This window comes from Lycorma delicatula, chromosome 1 (assembly GCF_047948215.1).
Source record: "Lycorma delicatula isolate Av1 chromosome 1, ASM4794821v1, whole genome shotgun sequence".
Classification (NCBI taxonomy): Eukaryota; Metazoa; Arthropoda; class Insecta; order Hemiptera; family Fulgoridae; genus Lycorma; species Lycorma delicatula.
The window spans coordinates 150,309,586-150,325,617 of NC_134455.1; the positions used below are offsets into that span (position 1 = coordinate 150,309,586).

General features: G+C 34.6%; 1 protein-coding gene across 6 annotated transcripts in view; it reads left to right on the forward strand.

The window, feature by feature from the left end:
- The window catches only part of LOC142324100 (uncharacterized), a 363,200-nt gene that overhangs the window by 110,196 nt on the left and 236,972 nt on the right, over window positions 1-16,032 (forward strand). For all 6 annotated transcript variants that reach the window (XM_075364751.1, XM_075364759.1, XM_075364778.1 and 3 more), the window contains 3 exons: window positions 970-1,104; window positions 3,056-3,181; window positions 11,666-11,833. In XM_075364751.1, coding sequence (XP_075220866.1) covers window positions 970-1,104; window positions 3,056-3,181; window positions 11,666-11,833 — 429 coding nt within the window. The remainder of the gene's footprint in view (window positions 1-969; window positions 1,105-3,055; window positions 3,182-11,665; window positions 11,834-16,032) is intronic.

Genomic DNA, 16,032 nt, shown 5'->3' on the forward strand with positions numbered 1-16,032 from the left:
AGATAGATTAAAAGTTTAATTTTATTTTTATAATAAATATTACTTGAATACTAGATTCATCAGACTTTCATAATTGAAGGGGTCCTTATAATTGGGATAGTGATGTTAATGTTTAAGATCCCAGATTTTGGTGTGAAACATTTTAATCAAGGATCATGTTTAGTATGGTTAATCTAATAATTATAACATCAGGTTATTTTAAAGCCTGTTGAAGGAGGTAAATTTGAGGAGGGTAGATGAAGTGGCAAATTTTTAAGTCAACTAGAAGTAAGCTTTTAAATGATAAAGAATTTTATTTGTGGTTGGTCTAGTAGTGCTTGAGGATATCCCAGACAAGCAAATTCTAAATTCATACCACAAATCTTTACATATCAAATAAATATTTTTAACATAATCTAAAAAGTTTTGATTCTGCCTAACAGGTTTAATATTTCTACTAGTGGTCCCTTGCTGTTCCTCTGCATTGTTACAAAGTAATATTATATATTTAAAAAAATTACTAAAAAACTGTTACATTTACAACACATCTCAACCCAAATCCCTTCTATTTTCCATTTCTTTTCCTATCACAGGTAAAATGTGTGATAAAAACCTATTTCCAGCCCATCCAGATGTTCTACTGGATGGATTGGGCTGTTTTATTTTTTATTCTGCTCAGAATCAAAGCATTCTGTCATTAAGTAACAATGGACCTTCAAAATGATCCTCCTGTGAGTTATAACCTCTGGAAGTTACTCTGTTAAGTAATAAATGAGGATTCATTTTTTGAGAATTTCTCAGAGGAGACTCAAGTTTGGGGTCTGATGACACTTGAAAACATATTCGTTGGTCATTCTAAGCAGAATAAAAAAAATCACTGTAATCTGTGCAGTAGAACACCCAGATAAACTGGAAATAGTTTTTCAGCCCCATCTTTTTATATATAAGATTTAGTTTTTAAGAAAAATTGTTAAATAAAAATTGTTTCAGGAAAAGTTGCAGGAAGAATTAAAAAACATTGAAGAATCTCTTGATGAACAAGAACTAAGTACCTTTAGTTCAGTGAAAAGCATTTATGAAAATTATGCTAAGTTGCAGATTGCTCATGTTACTAGTATTCTTAAGGTAACTCTTCTGTTAAACTGTAGTGTAAAAAGTTTTTATTTTTATTAATGTAATCTTCCATTATATATATACTCTTTTATATTTAAAAATTTTGCTGTATATTTATAATTTTATTAAAATGTTCTTTTAAGAATAAAAATAGGCACATTAAAAAAAAAGAAATTCTCTTAGACAAATCTAGACATATGCTACATGGGTTGGAAGTCCCTTTACAATGTAATAAATCCAGCTTAATCAGGCTGTACTGCGCCAATTCTCACTGCTGATATCCCTTACTCGGGAGGATAAGCCATGATGGGGATCGTCCAGTGTGATCATTCATGGTGGGATGACATTAGTCATAGTCCAGTGTAGAACGATGATGGGTACAAGTGCGTTCACTATTGAAGAATGTATGGTAGCTTATATGTGAGTTTATAAACATCCATGCACAGTAAAAAATTGGAGAACATTAAGAGTAACTTCTTTGTGCATTTTAGGAAATTATCACCATCATGACAAATGTTATTGACTTGGGGGAAGAAGGATTTTGCAACAGGAAGTGTTCTTGATGTGGCATGCAAGGGTAGATCAAGAAGCACTTGAGCTGAGATGTGTGCTGCTGTGGCAGCATTGATTAAAAAATCATCAATGAAATCAATGCGTAAACGTTGTGTAGAGTTAGGCATTTCAAAATCGACAATGTGAGACCATATGCGGAAGGACTTGAAAGTTAAATGTTTTCATTCAGCCATAATGAGTTGAGTGATAATTAATGAGTTGAATGATAATGACCTTGATCAACATGTTTATGCACATCAGTTATTGCATGAATGCTTTCCAAGAGCAAACGATAAAAAGAGTGTCATGTTCTCAGACAAGTGTGCAATTTGTCAAAGCTCTCGTAACTGAAATGCTTTTTTTCTGTGTGAAAAACAATCCTCGCTTTTTTGAGGAAATCAAACACCATCCGCCTCATGTTATGATTTGGGCTGGGATGACAACTGAACATCTTCTTGGTCCTTATTTTTTCGATGGCGTAGTTAATCAACACACTTATCTGAGAATGATCGACGAGTGTTGCTTCTCGAATTAATGGCAAAAGGGATTGCTGACATCATTACATTTTAGCAAAATGGTTCAGTGCACTTTCTTTTTAATATCCACAGATGCCTCAATAAAATTTTTCCAAGTTGCTGGATCGGACGTGGGTCAGAAGAGTTACTGGCTCCATTGCCTTGGCCAGCAAGAAGCCCTGACCTCACAACACCTGACAGTGCACTTTGGGGTGTTTTGTAAAAGAAGAGATCCAAAAACACAGATACGTCAACAACGAGCAGCTCCAAGGAGCTGTTCAGTCAACATTTGAAGTGGTCATCCCTGATATGCTGTTGCAGATGAACAATTAGACATGGAGGCGCATATAGCTGTGCTTTGAACATGGTGGAAACCACACAGACATTTTAGACCCATAGAAGGAGGCAAGTTGCAGCAATTCTAATAATTTCATTACTAGCATAAAGGGACTTCCCTCCCACTCCATATAAAGGAATCATCTAATATGTTACTCTTCCAGATTAGCAATTACTCAATTAGATGTTTTCATTAATTGTAAAGGAACGTGATGAAAGAAGAGTAACTGCACTCTAGTATTATTTAGACAGCTATGATAATCCTGTAATCAACCATGACATTTGTTATCAATCTTTGATCATGAAGTGGTTGAATTTTTTTGTTCAAAACTACATTTATTGTACTTCATGCTGATTGCTTACATGGAATTATTTAAATTAAAGAAAACTTGGAGAAGTATAAAAAGAGCAAAATTGGCATTTTTTTACTGCAAGGAATGTTTGCTGGCTGCTGGGCTTGGGAAATTTTTTTTTATCTCTCTTGTGTAATATTTTATAATTATTTTGTTGGAATATTATTTAGAATTATAATCTCATGTTTAAAATTTTATGTCTTTCAGAAGGAGCATGTTAATGAATTGGAAACAGTTTTAGCAGGTGTTAATGCAGAACATAAGCAGAAAATAGAAATTTTGCATTCAACATTAAAGAATGAAATCATTAAAGAACAGTCAACAGTGTATAAGGTTTGTTTTATTATTTTTTGATAACTACTTTTATGTTAATTTCTACTGAATTAATCTAAAATTATTAATTCGATTTTGTTGGTAAAAAAAAAAAAACCGTCCTTTTCAGCTAATATTTGTTTTGGTATAAAAGAAAAAAAACAAACATTTCATGACCTCTCTGGGAATTTAGAAGTTAGAAACAAGAGAAAACATATTAGCTCAAGAAATTTTAAGATTTTTATAAAATGAATAATTTCCTGGCACAAACAAAAATGCTTAATGGGTTATGATACATTAAATAGTAATTATTATACTGAAGTTAGTCTTTAATATTCTTATTATTCCTCTATACTGTTAAATTATATTAAATAAACCACCTAATACATAGTATTGAGATAAGACTATTACCTTAATTTTTCATGAAAATACTTTCACAGGATCCTGCATCTGTAGTCATGATTGAAATAATAAAAATTTTAAAAACAAACATACTAAAATAATTAAAATTGCTTATTAATTTAAACGAGTGCTGCTATTGAAATTTTGTTTGTTTATATAAAAACAGAAATATTACATACTTTTCTAATATATTTAATTTTATGTCATCTCTATTAATTTCTAATATTTCCTAATTTATATTAATTGAAAAGAATGTTTATTTTTTTTTAAATGGTCTTTAAATATTAGCTTAATCTAATGTATTATTTCTGTAATTTCTATAATGTTCAAGAAATCTAGTTTAAAGGATCTGTTTGTTTTTCTTATATAAATACCATCACAATCATTACATTTAATTTTATAAATTCTACACAGATTCTTTATTTTATTATTTTAGTTTTTTTTTTAAAATATTTTATTATGTGGTTATTAGGTTTGTATGCTGGTTTAAACATTTCTTTATTGTAAGTTTTAGTAATGTTTTCAATGATATTATTAGTGTATAAATATTCACTTTTTTGTGTCTTATTATGTACTGATTATAACTTAGATGTTCTGTTATTATGTTTTGTTAGTTGTGTTTTATAATATTGTTAATTAAAGTAGTATCCTATCCATTTTCAACTGCTCTATGTTTTTTATGTTTATCTCATTATTTAACTCTTCTTTATTATTATGTGTGTATTTGATTACTCTATTAATCATATTTGCTTATGTGTTAATTGTATGAGACCAAGGGTGATTTGATTTTTGTAAATTGTTATATTATTAGATACAGGTTTTCTGTGTACTCCTGTGTCCTTTGGTTGACCTTGTTTATTTCAATCCTGACATCTAAATAATTTAACATTTTATTATTATCTATTTCAAATATGAATTTTAAATTTTCACTATAAGAATTTAATTTAATGTTATTAGATGTTAATTGTTTATTACTGGGTTATGTAATGAGAATATCATCAACATAACATATTCATATTAAAACTATGTGTATGAGTGATGCCATATACTTATTTACTCTTAAAATCCTGTAAACATATTTCTAACACAATTGCTCAAAGTGAAAATTCCATAGGTGAGGTATTGTTATATGTGTAATATTTGTTATTAAATTCAAAATACAAGGGGCATTCAGGTCAATCCAGGACTATTCATTTTTAATAAATGTAGAACACTCTTATGATAGTAAAAAAATACTTTTATCTCTTGATGTAATCCTCCTTTAGATATTTATTTCAGCATTTCACTAGTGCCTGGATACCTGCAGTGTAAAAAGATTTGTCGCTTTGTTGAAACCATGATAGGACTGACTGTTTCACCTCCCCACCAAGATCTTGTAGCCTGCTTATCATGTCATGCAGTAGGCTGTATGTGATCATGCATTGTCCTGCAGAAACAGAATGCCTGTAGTGATCGCACCAGGCCATTTTTTCTTGAGAGCATTGTACACATCTTGAAGAACTTTGCAGTAGCATTCACTGTTAATATTGACTCCACAGGGTAGAAAGTCAACATGAATTATACTATCTGTATCCCTAAAAACTGAGGCCATAACTTTGCCTGCAGAAGCAATTGTTCAAAATTTTTTGGGAGTTGGTGAGTCTGCCTGCTTCCATTGCTTTGATGCACATTTTGATTCCAGGGTGAAATGATGGATCCAGTTTCATCGCAGATAATGTTTTGATCAAGAAAAAGTGGACCTTTGTCAGAACATTGCTTTAACTCTTTGCAAATTTGCAATCTTCTTTGCTGGTCGAAAGCAGAAAGCTGTCTTGATTCCCCCTTCTTCTTTTTTCTGTTTATCCTCTGGAACCACTGTAAGGTATTACTTCAGAGGTTGGATGATGATGATGATGATATGTATGAATGTAAATGAAGTTTAGTCTTATACAGTCTTAGGTTGACCATTTCTGAGATGTGTGGTTCATTGAATCCTAACCACCAAAAAACACCAGTATTCATGATCAAGTATTCAAATCCATATAAAAGTAACTGCCTTTACTAGGATTTGAACCTTAGAACTCCAATATGCACTAACCTTACTAAACTTCAGATGGTCATGAATGATTTTGTTTACAGTTCCGACAGGTACATTCATTTCTTCCACTCGCTGAATGTTCATGGGAATGACTACAGTAGGCTGCGATCCACCTTGATCGGGATCATCACTCACTGATGTATGGTCTTTAAAACATTTGCACCACTCAAATGTTTTACTGCAACTAAGAATCTCATCACCGTACTGTGCAAGGAGTCGCAAATAAATCTCTCTTGAGTTTTATGCCTTCATTCATGATAAATTTTATTACAATGTGCTGTTCCACATATACATTCACTACATTGGATGCCATGTTCTTTACAACTGACTGTTGTTTAATGTTGGTTCAGGCCAGTGCACCATGCGGTAATAACTGACACTTGTACCTTATATGTACTATCAGCAGAATGCACAGGAATCTCCATTTACACTCTAGTCTAACAAAAGCCCTGGATTAATGTGAACATCCCTTGTAGTTTTATTGATATATATTTCTTATAACAGTGATGGTACCTTTAATAAATTTTGGATGTTCTTGGTTACTTATACATTTTTATGGTATGGTCTATAGGCATGCTAGGATATATGAGTTATATCATAACTAACCATTCTAGTGTCTTTATTTACATCCAAGTTATTTAATTTTTTTACTAATTCATAACCATTTTTTATATTAAATGTATTAGGTAAATTCATTTTATTCCTAAGAATTGTTTCTAATATTTTGGATATAATAACGGGGACAGATGTAAAGTTGTTTAAAGGTCTTACCATTGGGATGCTTATTTTATGAGTTTTTGATAGTCTAATTAATTTATAGGCAATTGGTTCAAAATAATATAATCTAGAATGGTATTTTTAATTATTATTGTAATTAAAAACTGATATAAATTTGTCACTTTTAGAAAATTTGTTGGTTGTGTCATTAATTTCTTCAAATTTATTGTCAACAATGTGTTGTTTCATTAAGTTATTATATTTTTCAACTGTCATGATAACTGGTGAATTTTTTTATCTGATTTTAGTATTAAAAGATTGTTTGTATTTAATTTTTATCTTAATTTATAAATTATTTGTTATTGATAAATTGGTTTTTTAGTAAATTTTGTAATCTTAATTTTTTGGTTGTTGTAAGTGATAATACGAGTATTATGTAGTTGTTTTGCATAAGAAACCTAATAACCACATAATAAAGTATTTAAAAAACAAATTAATAATTAAGTAAACAATCTGTGTGGCATTTATAAAATTAAATGTAATGATTGTGATGGTATTTAAATAAAAAAAAAACAAAAAAACAGAGCACAAGGATAGCGGGAGTTTGTTTTCTTACTAATTGCAGAACCTGGACAAATGTTCCTTGCTGCTGTGACTTTCTATTTTATCTGGTAGGTTATTATTTGTTTAGCGGCGGTTATAGATTTTGTTTTATTTTATTTATGGATGGATTTGGTATTTGCATTCCGATCCTTTAGACCAATGAGAAATAATTGGCTGGGGGAGACAGTGTGTGTGTGCTTGCACTTCTGGCAATATTCCCCTTCAGTCCATTCTCTTAAGTCCTTTCGGTGATAGAGCCTTTCAGTCTAACAGGAATTTGCCTGCTGTGGGGGCCCAAGTGTTTGGAGGAAGCTTCCAGACACACGTGTGTTCGGGAAGAGTTTGGGCCATGCAATCCCAACCCCCAACCGGGGGTAAATAAATTGATTTAATTTTGGTCAAAAAAGAAAAAAACCGTATGTCCATACATTTAAGAACTGTAAAAACTTTACGTGCAACATGAGAATTTACATGGACATCTCTTTTTAATGACCTTTTTTAAAGGTCTGCAATTATTTCTGGGAGTTCCCTGTTGGTTCACCCGATGTAGAGGTTCCTGGCGTGGTTCATCATGTACAAATCCTTGTCCTGCCTTTTCACGGTGGTTCTTCTAACATAGCATGAGGCCTTTTCCTCACACCTTGTGCTGTAGGGTCCTCTCGGCAGATGCCCCTGTGATGGCTGTGCTCGGACACTGCCGCTCTGCTGAACAGTTCACACGCCTGTGCTACGCCCACTTTCGACATGTTTTTTATGTCTGTGTCATAGCAAAGTATGGCGTTTCTGACAAACCACAGCACTCTGAAAATCATTTGCAGCGCCACATTTTGGATGGCTCCAGCATTTTCTGGAACATGGAGCAAAACAAAGTCCCCCCCACCATGTAAGGTTGGCGTATGTCAGAATTGGCAAGACGTAGAGTCACTATATGAGTATCTTAGTTGCCAGCAGAATGGGACTGGCTCGATTAAGCCCTGGCAGCCTTTGCCTTTTGGGTCACATATTTTACATGTTCCCCTTGGTAAGCAGTTTATCCAGGACCACTCCCAGATACTTAACTTTTGTCTCAAAGAGTATTTTTTCCCCTGAGATTTCCAGCTGTCTGGCCAGAACGCGTTGCTTGCATTTAAATAGCACGTACATGGACTTTTCCCCGTTTACCCTGATTCTCCACATGTCAAGCCATGTTTTCACTAAATCCATGGCGTTGGAGTCTCTCGACCGCGCAATCCATATTTTGGGATGTGTAGTAATATGCTGTATCATCGCCGTATAAAGTGCTGTTGATGCCTAACGACAACGGCATTCGTTTGTATATGCAGTACACAAAATTGGGGAAAGGACTGCCCCATGGGGAACCCCGGCAGTTATCACCCTGGTAGTTGATAAGGATTCCCCAACGCGTACTGCGAACTGTCTTTCCAGCAGGTAAGACATTATTAGTTTGACACAGCCGCTAGGGACCGTCGTGTTTGCGAGATTATGTAGTAGGCTGTCATGCCAAGCTTTATCGAAGGCTTTAGCCACATCCAAGAAAACGGCCGTGGTCATCGCTTTCCTGTTCAAACCTCCGACAAGGCTATCCACCAGTCAAACCAGTTGGAGGGTCGTCGAGTGGCCTTCTCCGAACCCGAACTGCTCAGGCCGAACATCCGGCCCCAAACATCGCCGAAGTCGCTTGAGGAAAATTCTTTCGAACAACGTTGACAATGCAGATAGTAAGGAGATCGGCCTGTAATTCCGGGAGGAATGTATACTTTTTCCTGGTTTGGGTAGGCATATCACCTTCGCCGTTTTGCAGCACTCTGGGCAGTACCCTACTTACAAAATGGACGTGAAAAGGGGAGCCATGGTCGCTACCAGAGCGGGGGGAACGTTCCGGTATACTCGGGCCTTCATCCTACACACCCCTGGGGACTTATCAGGGGTTGTGGTCTTGATAAACGCGGTCACTTCTGCTTTAGTCGCGCCGTCTATTTCGCGGAGACCTATACCTGAACGAAGTAGTCCGCGAGGAAAGACTCTACGTCGGTTGCATGGTCGTTGTTCGGGCCGGCGGGGTTTGGAGTAAAGTGTCCCTCCAGTGTGTCCGCGAAGACCTCTGCCCGGTCCGACTCGGAATAAGCCAAGAAACCTTGTCGTTTCAGCACTGGGTGGTGAGGCTTCTTTCCTTCGCGTAACCGTTTATTCAACATGAACACCGAAGAGATGTCCGATATTGAGAAGAGGTAATCTCTCCAAGGTTCTTCGCGATGTTTTTTTAGCCGCACTTTCACCCTGTCCGTTTATCTGTAAGATGCTCGCTTGTCAGGGTGCGGCGATATCTCCTCCTCAGCTTGCGCTTTTCCAAGATTGCCTCGGAGATGTGAGGTGGAAGATCTTTACGGAGGGGCCGTGCGGCCTTCTCCGCAGTGCTGTAAGACAGGGCCTCGTGTATGGATGACGTGACGCGATCGACCGTGTCATCGATGTCCTCCAGTGGTCAGGAGTTCTGGATCTACCGGCCTAAAATCTCGGTGTAGCGCTTTGTGGAACTTTCTCCAGTTCACTGACCTTCGGGGTATTGATGGTGGGTCTCGCCCGGCCTCTACTAGACCCAACTCCAGTAAGACGGGAGAATGGTCCGAACTGAGGTCATCGATCGTTTCTATTTCGATTGCACCGCCCTCAGAATCGCGATGTTGAGCACGTCTGGTTTCGACCGACCATTTACACTCACAAAGGTGGGCACTTTAGGGCCTGTGACGTCTATCCTGGGGGCCCTCGCCTATTTGCATAGCAACCTGCCATTAGCATTTATTACATTGCTATTCCAAGACGTGTGCTTAGTATGGCTCATGAGTATGAAAGGACCATTCCAATTTTCCAGCATGGCATCTAGGTCAGCGCCGGGTACAGTTGAGTTGAGATTTTTATATGCTGAGACCAGTATGTATACTGTGCCTAGATGCTCCACATGTATGTAGGTCTGTTCCATGACATCGGTGTGGACCTCGACCCCCATATGCGTGATTCGTGTGTGGACTAAAATAGCGGTTCTGCCTCTGGCGGGGGCCTCGGCGTGGCACTACCCTGTAGGTTCTGTAGGTGAAATGGTTTCGAAGTGTCAGTGATTTGTCTGGCTTGAGGTGCGTTTCTGCTAACAGTATCACATCAATTTGTCCTCGGTCAGACGGCATAGCTCTGCCATCTTGCTATGGTACGCGCGTTCTACTGCAGCAGCAATCGCAATGTTTGCCTAGCCATAGTAAGATCATGAGGCATTCAATCAAGGACTGGAGTAGGTGCGTAACAGATTTCGCCTGTAACAGGTGGGGCAATACAGCCAAAATTTCGGGGAGGAGGTCCTTTATTGACATCCTCGATAGAAAGTCGTTCACGGCGCTCTACTTCGAGGAATTCGAAGCTTCCAACTTTTTCCCGCCAGGGCGGCTGGGTGATTTTGATGCCACCTTTGGTGGGCGCGGAGCCTCGCGAGCTCCTGTAGGTTTTCCGCAGTTTGTGTCTTGGCGATCACCCGCTGCGGTTTTCCCGAATCTTTGACTTTTGTGGCTTGGTATATTAAATTATATTTAATATAATGGTTACGACTGTACGGTAATTTGTCTGCACCCTTGAGAAGCGTAAACTTTGCCTTGAGTACAGAAATCTTTAAATTTTGAACGTCCAACCAGCCCTCTGCGGTTGACAAGGCCGCCTGCGTCCAGTCTTCTAGCTGTGGTTGTGAATTACCATGAACTAAAAGCAGACAGTCATCGGGGCATGACCCCTTCTGGAAATATCAGATACCAGGTTCCACAGCAGGGACTGAGAATGGAACTCTGAAGGCTTCCTCTGGTAACGGATTTTAGAGGACAGAACTCAAACACTCATAGAGGACTCATGTAACTCATAGAGGACAGAACTCCAACACAAGGAAGGAAATGCTGCCTCAATGTCTATAAAAATTGCCAAAACATATTTACTATCGGTGCTTTCCACTTCAGCAAGAGCATTTAAGATGCAGTCCTCAGGGCCAACCCCTTATGTGAAGCCATACCGGCCTCGATTTAGAAAACAGTTTACCTCAATGCTTTCCCAGAGCCGTTCCTGTCTCTTATGACAGGCAGCAGATTTATGACAGAAACTCATAGAAAAAACAAACAGATCTTTTAACACTAGATTTTTTTTAACATTATAGAAATTTAAAAAATAATAAATTAGGTTTATCTAATACAGCAGACCATATAATAAACAATAAACATTCTATTTTGGACATTAACACAAATTTATAAATATTTTAAATTAATAAAGATGACATAAAATTAAATATATTAGAAAAATATTACATATATAAATACAAACAAAATTTCAATTTGATAAACCATCGGACAGTGTTTGAGAAAGATAGACTTATAAAACTGCCACAGGTAACAGCGCTCATTTAAATTAATATGCAGTTCACATTATTGTAGTATCTTTGTTTTTAAAAATTTTTATTATGCAATAATAGAATTATCTCAATCATATCTGATGATGGGGATCCCGTGAAAGTTAAGAAATGCTGTATCTCAATGTTTTGTACTAGGTGGTTTATTTAAAAGAATAATAATAATATACTGGTAGATATATTAATAGAATATTTTCATTTAAAATAAGGTATTGACTGTGTTTGTACAAGAGGATTTATTATTATGTTCTATTTAAATACTATGCTTATTTTTAAGGAACTGGAGGACTCATATGTTAAGGAGATAGACTCTCTAAGATGGTTGTTGGAGTGTAATTCAGATGAAATAAGTAATGAGAAAGACATTTCTAGGCAGACAAAAGGCCATAGGTTTTTAAAACTGTTGATAAAAAGCTTTATATCTGAATATTCATCTTCATTAAAGGTATTCATTTTTTAAATTTATTTTTACCATACAATCTAAACCTCAATATGGTTGTTTTAGTGTTTAATAAATATCTATTTATTTATATTTGATATGTGAATTTAAATTACATTTTATTCTTCAGATTTTATCTCACATAAGTTTGTTACAGTGTGTAATATTGATACAACAAACAAATTCAAACCTAAAATAAAAGACATCATTAACAATTACGAAACATTTTCTAAAAAATAAAAAGAAAACCTACATTCATGGTTTCAGACTATGCACAAATCCAGTCTTCCTTCATTCCTTCCCACATTGCAAATTATTGAAATGCTCTTCTCCAATAACTTGTACATTTCATAGAGAAGGTTTCAGAAAATTCATAAATATGAATTCTAAATTTTCCATGAAACAACAGCGTAGATCTCACATACAAACAAAACAAGCAAGTGTATAAATATACCAATTATAGAAACATTGTTTATTCTATAAACTCAGAAGAACACATCTCAGAAATATTTTAAAAAGGAAATTTTAGAAAGGAAGGTTGCTTGTGTTCAAAAATAAATATTACTCACAGCTTGATGGTCTGTGGGCCTTTATTTCCAACATCCAAGCAGAAATCTTCTTGCACTCAGAACAGCAACTTATAATACTTAAATTCTTTGTATTATATGTCAGTCAAAACTTTATACGAGGATTTATTTTTTTTAAGTAAGGTAGTTTCAATTTCGCTGCTAATTTATACTTTGGAAACAGATACTATTTGCCTAACACTTTATTTGTATTAGTAGTCATTTGTTGGTAACAGCAGTAAAGTTGTAACGTTAATTGATTGTGTAATCTAATTTAAATGATTGCTAAAAAATAAGTAGTTCTCCAAAGTGTTAGGTTTAATTACTAATTAATTTCTTAATAATGGAAAACAAATCTGCTGCTGAAATCCACAAAGAAACCATAGAAATTTATAAAGGAATCTATGTATTGTAAAATTCTTAATAAACTTAGATGTGCTACTCAGAACAAGATAAAAGAAGCTGTCTCTGCATGGATTCTGGATTCTGTCTCTGCATGGCAATGCTTTGATCATGCACTACAACTAACTTGGTTCAAGAATTAAAGCAACTTCACTAGGAAAACTTTTAAATGATGTTATACAATCCTATTCTTGCATCTAGTGACTGCTACCTTTTTCTCCATTTAAATCAATGGTTTGTCTCATAGAGGTTTCAAAATGACATGGAACTGAAAAACAAAGTAATTAATTGGTTTAAATCACTGGCAGGAAACTTTTTCCAAGTTGAACTAATGAAGTTATAAAAGATAAAATAAATGATTTTACTGAATGATGATTACGTGGAAAAATAATTCATTTATGCAAGTTTATTTTACTGCAATAAAATTTTATCTATATCACTTGCTGTTTTTTTTTTTCATATCAAATGGCCCTTTTATGGAAGATATACATCTTAAATTTCCATAGATTTATTGATGACTATCTTGTACCAAGGCTGTGCCAGATAATATGAACAAATATTAAAATACAAATATATAAATATATTTGTTATTAAAATAACAAAGTAGAGAGTAAATTAAACTTCACTACTGAATATGAATGTGATAAATTTATAAAACTTTTCAACCTGTCCATAAAAATCCAAAATGTTTAGAAAATGTTTTACAAAATGAAAAAGTCCAAAATGTTTAGAAAACAAGTTATAAGTGATGAACACATTCACAACACTTCAAACCAGTCAACCTTAGATATTCTGTCTGCTTTTTTTTAGAAGCATTTTTAGAAAAACACAAACTACTCAAAATATTAGTCCTGTTATGTCACTTGAATGCATTGAAGAAGCTCAACATTGGAAAAAATCTGACTCACAGAAACAGATGTTACAGCAATCTTATTAATCCACATCTATACAAAATAAATGCAAAAAATTAACCAATACAAAAAATAATTTTCCATAGATATATAAATAAAAACTCACACAAAATATCATCCAAGTCAAAGTATGGGTAGAATGTAGCCTTCGAAAAACAAAAAGGAATTAAAAATGAAACCTATTTTCCTAACGTATTTCATATAATTATAATTATTATGGTTTGAAAAAATGTCTTAAACCATTACTAAACAAACATTGTTTTCAAGAATATATATGTAAACTGCTGTGTCTGGAATGTGTTTTATGTTGTACAAATAAGATGTACCATAAAAAAAAAAAAATTAAGTGAGTGCATAAAAGTATTTATACCAATGTGATATGAGCTGCATTGTCAGACCGGCATCAGTAGTTTAAAGGATATAAGACTCCTACTGCTTGCTGTAGGAAGCTACCCTTGAGAAATGGCTGGCCATCGGTCAAATATTGCTCCAAACGTTATAATATGGTGGACAGGTACTTGCTGGCATTTAGCGATCTAGGTGTGGCAGCAAATTTCTGTCCTTGACGAGATAAATTTTAATTTATTGACAAGTAATATATTTTAGTATGTAGACAGGGTGTGCTTAACCATTTTAGTAATATATGACAAGTGAGCGGTGGGACATGCAAGCGAATGGTGTAAGGTACCATGCTTATTCTGCTCACACAGTTAGGTAAGCTCTAGGAGCTAATTAGGATATTGGTCACTAAACAGTTTTGAGGAACAGTAGCTGTTTGTGGTACAGACATTCGGTTTTATGCTTTAGAGCGACCGAATGGGGTGGTGGTGGGAGAAATGCCAGACAAACCAATCGTCTAAAAACCCTTTGGATATTACCCAATGTATTGATCCCAAAATTCTTTCTACTGATTGTAGCAGTACTGAAAATCATTTCTGTAATTGTTCTTAAATCATTGATTACATTTTATCATTGATTTTGTGTTTTCATAGTCCTGTCCCTTGACACCAGCAACCACATTAACAATTTTAAAATTGTATTTTAACTTAGAGGAGATGTAGAAATGGTTCAGAGCTAGATGTAGGCTGTAGGAAGGATTGAAACTGGGGAATGTTTTCCTAGTCAGAATTTCTAAAATTTATAATTCACTATGAGCTGGTATGTTTTTATGAGCTGTGTGTTTATGAGCTGGTGAGTTTCTTTTTGACTGGCTGGATCTTCTCTTTTTGAAGTCATTCCAAAAAAAATATTTTTAAAAGGCATGGTAGCTGTCTTTTCTGGAAGTACAAATTTTTGTTAAAATTTGTACTGTCAAAAATATGATAATCGTTTTCATGTTTGAATCTGCCTATGTTTGCTTTCTTCGAATGAAGAAAATATTTTTGTGTGCATTTCCCCACTACATCATTTTGTCTCAGAATTGTACTGGAACATTAATGATTCATCTTTTGTTATTACTTCAATATCTAAGAAATTTGTGTTTAATCTCTAGTATTTTTATCCTAGCCCATTTTTTTCACAATCATCCTGACAAAGTAGTCTTTCACCATGAAGGTGAGAAGTGGAAGAGATGGAAGCCATCATGACTCTTCTCTCTTCCACATTTTGATCATTTGTTGTCAAGATCAACCTTTCAGAAAGAAGTTTGTCTTCAAGAATTTCTCGGTCCTCTTTGAAAACTGTGTGCCACTTAAAAATAATAATACTTGATAGAATGGCATCTCTTTAAAATTTTGTTAATTTTGCTCATAATTCCGCACATACTTTTTATTTTTAAGTCCTGCATCATAAACATAATGAGGTATAAAACGTACATACATGCTACTGCCAATGAGTGCAACCAATCAAATTGAAGCATTTAGGGACATTCACCAAAGCTAGTAACAATGCACTAACATACATCAATAAGGTGCTTAATTGCCAAATTGTAGAAAAATATTTTTATGTGTTTTAGGGTCAAATCCTATTTACTGTAGAGGAATTGGACAATAGATTCTGGTTTATTGTTCAAAAAATAATCATTTAGTATTAGGGGAAATTTAATCAACTCTGACCACTTAATCCTTCTGATATACTTATTACTTATATGTAGGTTGATTATAATTTAAAATATTTGATGATAATGTCTTGTTTGATGATAATTTATTGTGTTTTAAATTACATTGAAGATTTACATATACATCAAAGTAGTTTAAAAATTAAAACAAGATTAAGAAAAGCATTATACAGCTCATTATTTTATATTTTTAAAAGCCAGAATTTTATGTATTATATCAGTGGTTTCCAAACTTTTCTGAGTTGCAGTGCTCTTTTTCATGTAAAATGT